The 8,329-nt window shown below is 59.8% G+C and overlaps 3 protein-coding genes across 3 annotated transcripts; all 3 read left to right on the top strand.

The window, feature by feature from the left end:
• Positions 1-349: 349 nt before the first annotated feature.
• On the top strand, positions 350-3,529 carry LBRM_27_2170 (conserved hypothetical protein; the record flags this gene model as incomplete). Its single annotated transcript, XM_001565920.2, has 1 exon — positions 350-3,529. The coding sequence occupies one exon, from the start codon at positions 350-352 to the stop codon at positions 3,527-3,529; it is 3,180 nt and encodes a 1,059-aa protein (XP_001565970.2).
• A 1,197-nt stretch (positions 3,530-4,726) lies between these two features.
• LBRM_27_2160 (putative FtsJ cell division protein) lies at positions 4,727-7,510 on the top strand (the record flags this gene model as incomplete). The annotated part of the gene is made up of 1 exon (XM_001565919.2): positions 4,727-7,510. The coding sequence occupies one exon, from the start codon at positions 4,727-4,729 to the stop codon at positions 7,508-7,510; it is 2,784 nt and encodes a 927-aa protein (XP_001565969.2).
• Positions 7,511-7,922: 412 nt separating this feature from the next.
• Positions 7,923-8,327, top strand: LBRM_27_2150 (hypothetical protein; the record flags this gene model as incomplete). Its single annotated transcript, XM_001565918.1, has 1 exon — positions 7,923-8,327. A coding segment is annotated over one exon (405 nt), but the record flags the coding sequence as incomplete, so codon positions are not given.
• Positions 8,328-8,329: the final 2 nt, after the last annotated feature.

Below are 8,329 nucleotides of genomic sequence, written 5' to 3'. Positions count from 1 at the left end.
CCCTAGTGCGACACGGGCAGATAAGCTGCGGCTGCGTGTGCGTATATATGTGCTGACTTGTTCATGGTAGAAGGGTGCGCTGGAATGCACCGGAACACAAAAAAATATAGTGCGTTTAATCTCCCTATCTTCTGTTCATTTCTTCTTCAACCCTCTCGTATTGCGCCCTCTCTCAATCATCGTAATCGAGGCAATTCGTTCTCCTCTTGCTGCTTGCAGCCGTTGACGCACAACGCGTCTTTGCGCCCACACGTGTGTGTGTATCTGTCGTTCTTTACCATCGGTGGCTGATCTGCCCGAAGACGGGCGCGTGCTTCTCTCTCTCTATACACGTATCGTCACGCCCAAAATGGCTGCGATGGTGCCAACGCAAGATGCGTCGTCGCTGTTTTGCAGTGCGTCAGGTTTGCCTGAATCTTCTTCGCCACCGTCCACCTCTTCACTTCGAAACTGTCCCGGAACTGCCGCACACTCTGGGGGGCAGCCTGCGGCGTTCCAGCCGCGGCACAATACTATTGCCACGCTCGTCGCGGGCGTGGAAGAAGACAGGTCTGTGAGCTCCCTTCCCTTCTGTGTGCGACGCCTGCGTGGACCGGGCCGAGTGCGCCGTGTTCCGCCAGGCACGGCGTACCACTCTGCTGGCGCCCTGCTGCGCCGCCTATTGCGCTACAGCGACGATGGCCAGGCGCGTGTGGAGGTAGTGCGTGAGTCTGCCGGCAGCGTGAGCCTTGGCACGGGGCACCTCGGAGGACGGCAGGCTACAGCAGCTGAAGAGCGGCGAGAGGAGAAGCAGCAGAAAATCGCTGTGACGCAGCACGCACAGCTGAGCGTCCAAGAGACTAAGAGCAACCGCACGGGGAGCCAAGATCGGCGCGAGCGTGCCGCCATCTTGGCGATGGAGACGGAGCGGCGATGCAAGGCAGAGCAGGAGTTCAGGCTGTCGTCTCTTCTGCAGGCACTGCCACTGCTCCGTGTAGTGCCGCCACAGAGCCTGTTGCAGCAGGCCTACACGGAGGAGCTGGTAGCTGAGCCGGCGAGCCACGCACTCACGTTACCACACACCAGCAGGACTCTCAACGCCAGTATATCGATATCGTCGGCGGCTGTCATGACTCACGGAGATCATTTGCCGTCGGGCGTGGCTAATAGTAAGGGCAGCGACGCAGATGGTAATGGACGAAGCGCTGGCGGTAACATTGGCCGGCATGGTGCCGTAATGGCGGCGGATTCTTGCATACGCGGCGCCAGCGGGCTCGGGCTCGGCTTGGCGGTTCTCCTCACCCCCGAGGAGGCGGCTGGGCTGCGCGAGACGCCGCTACGGCGAACACCAGCACAACCCACCAGTGCCTCCGGCAGCGGAGGCGGCGGTTTCGACAACGGGGAGACCCATCTTTCCCCTTTGGTTCCTCTCAGCACTAACAATATCGCAGCGGCTTCCAGCATATCTCGAGCCCCACTCTCCACCCTCCGCGAGACGACAGGGTCAACCGGCGCAACAGCGACGAGCAGCAGCGCTGGCTTTGCAGCAGAAAAGCTGCCAATGACCTTGGAAGAAGACTCTGAAAGTGCACAAGCAGCGGCCGCTGCTGCAGCGGCTCTCAACGGCATCGTCATCGACAGCGGGTTTGGCGTCACCATCAAGGTTGGCGCCTCCTGTGACGAGCCAAACTCGCTCCGGTGTGTCGCGTGGGGTGGCTGCCGACCGCCGTTGCTGCGAGCGGTGGTGTGGCGGCTACTGAGCGACTACGCGCCTGCCGCTGTCCCGCGGCAGAAAGAGGAGTTGCAGCGCAAACGTCGTCAGTATGAGAGTTATACACGGCAGTACTGCAGTGCACTGACAATGCTGTCGCTAAGGGAATCGCCGTCGACATTGCCATGGACGTCACCGTTGCCACGGATGCACGAGGGTAGTAGTGCTGCCGGCGTTGCTGGCCTTCGCGACGCGCCACCCCTCTCTCGGCTTCCCGGCGCCGGACTACCGCAGAGCAATGGCCTCGGTCAGACGCTCAGCGGTGGCGCATCGACCACGTCCGCGGTGGCGGTCTTCTCTCCATACGAGCGTGCTATTCTCTACCAGATGCTGCTGGACCTGCCGCGCCATCAGTCACCCATCTTTCACGCCGGCCGCTCACTCGCAGGCATGGCGCGCTGCTTATTTCTCTGGTCCCAGCGGCACCCTGTTGTCGGGTACGTGCAAGGCATGGACGACGTAGTCGCCGTGTTTTATCAAGTCTTCCTCGCGGACGCGCTGCGGCAGTTTGCGCGGGGGTCGGAGCAGCCCACCACACAGACGCGCGAGGGCGAGCCGAGAAAAAGCGGGACAGCAGCGGCAGTGCGCTTTGATAGCAAAAGTGACGATAAAGGCGCCTGGCCGAGCGGCACAGAGGTGGGCAGCATGGTCTGCGACACGGACACGGGAGCGGTGATGCGTCTGCTGGTGTCGTCACTCTCTGCCACGGGGCAGCGGACCTCCCGGCCCTTCACAGCCGCCTCGACGCCGGCGGAGGTGGCTGCGCCGCCAATCGCCACGACAGCGCTCAGCGCCCCTGCCACTCGGGCCGCCTCAGCCGCCGCGCTCTCTCCCTACCTTTCCGAGGCGGATGTTGATATCTTGTTTGACACCCCCGCCGCCCTGGACGCGATGTTGGCGGAGCTACCGGAGAGCTACCTGATGCAGGTGGAGGGCGACACGTACTGGTGCGCCGGTCGTGTGCTGTCGCTGCTGCAGGATAACTTCATGCCGGGCCAGCCAGGCATTTTACGCAATGTGCGTCGCCTTGAGGCCCTCGTGCGCGCTGTGGACCCTTCTCTCACCGCCTTCCTGGACGGGTATGGCTTGACTGTGATGGATGGCTGCTTCCAGTGGCTGCACTGCCTGCTGGCACGCGAGCTGCCACTACCACTGCTGCTTCGCCTGTGGGACTGCTACCTGGCGATTGGGATTGATGGCGATCGTGCACCAACGATGGCAGCAACGGTCAGTGGTGCTCACGTGGCGACTTCTTTGCCCGCCGCCGGCATGGCAGCACAGGAGTCCTGGGCGAGCGACGAGGAGATCATGCACTTCCACGTATGTGTGTGCTGCGCGTTGCTCCGAAACCTGCGCACCAGCTTGCTCCGTACCGCTTCCCATACTTCAACCTCAACTGCGTCACTAGTGCCTGGCGGAAGGTGGGGGGCGGCGGCGCTTGCCACAGTGTTGCCTGTCTTTGGTTCGCGTACCCCACAGCGCGAGGGAAACGGCGCGTCGGCATCTTCAGCAGCGGATGTGGGAGTACGTTTGGGCACATCTTTGACAGCTGCACCACCCATGGACGTCGTGATGAATACGCTGAAGCATCCGTTCGAGGCGCTGTTTCCCCAGTACACGTCCGCCAAACAGCAGCAGCGTTCGGTGGACAGAGAAAACAGGGATGCGCAGAGCAGCCTCCAAGCCCGTGCGAGCTCGACGGAGGCGGCGACGCGGTGGCTGGACACTCTCATTGCCGACGCCTACTGTATCTGGCGGCAGCATCCGATGCGTGGTTGAGAGTAAACCACTGGCTGAGGTGTGATTTGATGTAAGTTCTCCCTGCCTGCTGGCTTGTGGAGTGCAGCGGTGGTGTTGGTGGCAATTGTGAGTGTCACTGTGGCTGTCAAAGAGAGTGGCGGTGGTGGCAGCGGAGTGGAGACGGAGAGTGTGTCGGAACAAGGTTTGAAGGAACGAGGCGTGTGCGAACTGTAGCACTGCCTCCAACCTCTCCCTCTCGCTCTTGCGTCTTTGCTGACACGTACTCGTCGTGAGCGTGTATCTGTGCACCTTCATCTTCCTTGAACATGCCGCACTTCCCTGCAGCCCTTCTTCCTCCTGTCTCTTCTCTGTTTCTCTTTCACCATTGTCGTCTTCCTCTTTCCACCACCACCACCCACCCCCCTTTGGGTTGCTCAGTCAGCACGTCGCTCTTGACGCCCGCTTGCGCGATACAGCGACGTCATATTCGGTTTTTATGTTCTCCACCCACCCACGCACACACACACACACATCAATCGACATGGGCGCCGTTTCTCGCCTTTCTCGTTGTTCTTTGCATTCGTTTTGTACGTTCCTCGCCATTTTGTGCTCCTTATTCTCTGTCCTCACGGTGATGAGCTCTGTCAGCCGAAAACAAACGACCCCACTTTCCCCAGCCAATGTACAAGTCCACATGCTGCGCGGCGCCTCTGATTCCCCCATCTTACATACCCACGAGCTCTCTCTCTCTCCTCTTCTCGGTGCGCGACCTGTCGCTCTTTCGTTGGATGGCAGCGCGGCTACGTACGCAGGCTCGTGTTCCTCCATCTCTAGCCCTCTCTGTCTCCGCCTTCTCTCTCTCTCGCTTTTCCCTTTTCCCCTTCTGAATGCCGCCTTGCTGGGGTTTCTTTTGGATCCTCGATTGTTCATGGCCGCTACTCGCGCACCCACCGCGCTTGAACGCAGTAAAGCGAAGGTCGAAGTGTGAGTGCGTGCAGGTAGGAGCGTTCGCGTGTCCGCGGAGTCCCTCCACCCCACCCACTCTTCCTCTCCTTCAACTGTTCTTTCTTTCTCCCACTCCTTCCGTACATCCCCCCCTCCCCACACACACCCACTGCGCACTTGGAGCCTGAGGTGGTACTGGTAGCATTTGCACGTGAATCATAGCGACCAGCCCTTTCCCTCTTCTTGCCCACTTCCTCAGTCACGACACATCGGTACCTCAGGTAGGCACCAATGGGCGTCAAGTCCAAGAAGAAGGCTAAGACCCGGCTGGACGCGTACTACCGTCTGGCCAAGGATCAGGGGTACCGCGCCCGCTCTGCCTACAAGCTGATCCAGCTGAACCGCAAGTATGACTTCCTCGCCAAATCACGCGTCCTCGTCGACCTCTGCGCAGCGCCTGGTGGTTGGTGCCAGGTGGCGGCGCAGCACATGCCGATAGGCTCTAAGATCGTCGGCGTCGATCTTGTACCTATCGCGCCGATCCGCGGCGTCAAGACCTTCGTTGGCGACATCGTGGATGATAAGACGCGCAAGATGATCGTCACGTACCTGAAGAAGGAGCCGGTCGACTGTGTCATTCACGATGGTGCGCCAAACGTCGGTGGTGTCTGGTCGCGCGATCTTTTCGACCAAAACGCGCTCGTACTGGCGTCGGCCAAGATGGCGTGCTCTATGCTGAAGGCAAGCGGCTGGTTTGTTACGAAGGTCTTCCGCTCGCCGGACTTCCACAACCTCCTCTGGGTGTTCAAGCAGCTCTTCGATAAGGTCGAGGCGACGAAGCCGCAGGCGTCTCGTATGGAGTCTGCCGAGATCTTCGTTGTCTGTGCCGGTTTTAAAGCCCCCAAGAACATCGACCCCGCCTTCTTCAACCCGCAGAAGGTCTTTGCTGAGGTCGGCGAGGAGAAGATTGTCTCCGCCTCCGGCCTGCTTGTCACCCCTAAGTCCGATGTGCCGATAGGGTACGACGAATTCGCGACTGTCTCACACCGTGTCGCGTCCTTCTCCGACTTCCTCCGCGCCGATGACCCCAAGGGGTTTCTCAAGATACACCATGAGCTGCGCTTTAGCGACGATGTGGACAAGGCGTACCTGAAATCGAAGAGCTCCAAGAAGGAGCTGGTGTACCTCTGTGGTGATCTTCAGCAGGTGGGTGAGGCCGACCTCCGGCGCATGCTGCGGTGGCGTGAGCAGCTGCTGCGCGAGCAAGCTCGCCACATCCAGGCCGACGCGGTGGGCACTGAAGAGGACGGCGACGCGGACAGCATGGTCGGCGGGACCGGCAGCGACGGCTGCGACGACGGCGACGATGAAGATGACGGCCAGAGGAAGCGCGACTACTACTTTGACTTTGACAGCCCTGAGGGTGTCACACAGATCGCGCGTGAGCTGCTCGAGATTCGCAAGAAGAAGGCTAAGGAGTTGAAGAAGAAGCAGAAGAAGGTGGTGGATCGCAAACTGAAGCAGATCAAGGGCCTCATCAACTATGACCCCAACATGAGCGCCGAGCATATGACGGAGGCCGATGGGTTCGACTACCAAGGCACTCACACTGACGCCTTCGACGATGATGGCGACACTGCGGCAGGCGACGAGGACGGCAAGCCTGATGAGCTCGATCATTTTACTGTGGAGCAGCTCGGGCTCATCCCGGAGAAGGAGCTGGCTCACATCATGGACACAACTTGGACGGGGCCGGAGGACTGCGGCAACGATCCGCTGAACCCCGTCATGTCGGTCAACCTCGCCGCTCAGGATGACTGGGACTTGGGGGAGAAGGAGAACAGTGACGGATCAGAGGCCGAAGGTGCCGACGATGGAATGCCGCACTCAAAGCAGCTCGTTGAGGGGGAGGAGTACTTCATGGATGTCGACAACTACGGCAACTACGTCCCGGCGCAGCGCTCGACGCGCGTGACGCTGTACGAGGCAGGGTTGGAGGGTCACGAGGACAGCAATGATGCGGAGGCGACAGACGAGACGCCGGCATCCAAGAAGAAGCGTGTGAAGGCAGAGAAGGATGCGGCGCAGCTTGAGGAGGCGGGTAAGAGCAGCAAGTGGCAGCGCCATCAGCTAAACATCGAAAAGGTGCTGAACGACACCTTTCCAAAGCCGAAGGATCACAATCGTGCCAAGAACAAGAAGCGACAGCGTTTCTTAGAGGAGGAGCGCATCACCATGAGCGCGCCAACAGAGATGGCAGACCCGGATAAGCGCAAGCGCGTGCGCACGCGCTTTGAGGACGACGACAATGACGACAGCGATGCCTCTGCTAGTGAGCTGTCCGAGGAGCTGAGCGATGGCGACCTCGATGACTACGAGATCAACCGTGGTCGCGAAGACTCGCGCCGCAAGCGCAAGCTCGTCCCTGACATCGGCAAGGCCACCACACAGGAGCTCGTGCGGCAGCAGCGGAAGCAAGCCCTGCAGGACAACAAGGAAGTGCGCAAGCAGAACAAGCGTAATAAGAATAACACAAACAGCGGCAAGCATGTCAGTGGCAAGGAGGACACCGAGTTTGAAGAGATCCCGATTGCCATGACGGATCCCGACATCCGCGCTCGCACGCTGGCAATCGCGCAGAAGATGCTGGACCCCAAGGCGCGCCGCGACATCCTTGACGCCTCTGTTAACCGCTACGTATTCAACGACGACGATGACTTGCCTGACTGGTTCGTGAAGGATGAGCAGCGCAACTGCCGTGTTGTGCTGCCCGTGACCGCGGAGGAGATCGAGGAGCAGCGCCGCCGCTTTCAGGAGCTGAACGCACGGCCGAGCCGCAAGGTGATGGAGGCGATGGGCCGCAAGCGCCGGAAGGCTCAGCGCATGCTACGTGGCTTGATTGACAAAGGCAAGGCCGACCCTCGCGCGCGCGAGAAGGCTAGCAATCTTAGCGTGCGCAAGCTGATGCGCTCGCAGGTGGTGAAAGGCCAGGGAAAGAAGAAGCACAAGTACCTCGACCGCCAACTGATGGGCCGCATGCGGCGCGAGAAGCAGAAGCTGAAGCGCCGGAAGTAAAGCACACATGCGTGTTTGGGCGTGTAGGGTAGAGTGTGAATAGAGGGAGCGACGCAGGGGTGACGTACTGTCTCGCCTCTGCTCTCTGTCCCCCTTCTCCCCTCCTCTCTCGGAGATGTGCGCTTCTCTACGTGCATGTGTTGTTGTGCTTGTGCCTTTCATCGTGCACCAGTGTCTACCTTCGTGTATACGTGTGTATGTGTGTGTGTGTGTTTGTGTGTGTCGGTGTCGGTGAGTATTTTGCTATCTTTGATACGGATAAGACTCGGTTAAGTTGGTCTCTCTTGTTTCCCCTTGTGCCTTTCAGCTCTTTACAGAGAGTCCGTGTGTGTGTGTGTGTGTGTGTGTGTGTGTCTCTAGCGGAGTAAGTGTTCTCTTTTCTTGTGGCTTCATAATATATATATATATATATATGTGTGTGTGTGTGTTCGCCGCCCAGACCGGTGATGTGTCGGGGATCCACGACATCTTGTTTGTGCATCTCTCTCCCTTGATGGAGGTGAAGTACGACCACGATGTGCAGCAGACGATGGTGCCGCCCAGTGAGAGGCACGACGCGCAACTTTACAACAACGACGCGATGAACAACCGCCCAATCCCAGAGGAGACACAACCGGCACCCCAGGAGACGCAGTCGGCACCCCAGGAGACGCAGTCGGCACCCCAGGAGACGCAGCCGGCACCCCAGGAGACGCAGCCGGCACCCCAGGAGACGCAGCCGGCACCCCAGGAGACGCAGCCGTCTACGCAACCCTCCACCGACCCCGGCCTAATGGAGCGACAGCGAATCGAAGAGTTGGAGAGGAAGCTAGAGGAGCT

This window comes from Leishmania braziliensis, chromosome 27 (assembly GCF_000002845.2).
Source record: "Leishmania braziliensis MHOM/BR/75/M2904 complete genome, chromosome 27".
Taxonomy (NCBI): Eukaryota; Euglenozoa; class Kinetoplastea; order Trypanosomatida; family Trypanosomatidae; genus Leishmania; species Leishmania braziliensis.
Note: the sequence above shows the minus strand (reverse complement) of the source record. Positions and strands in the feature narration are given on the sequence as shown.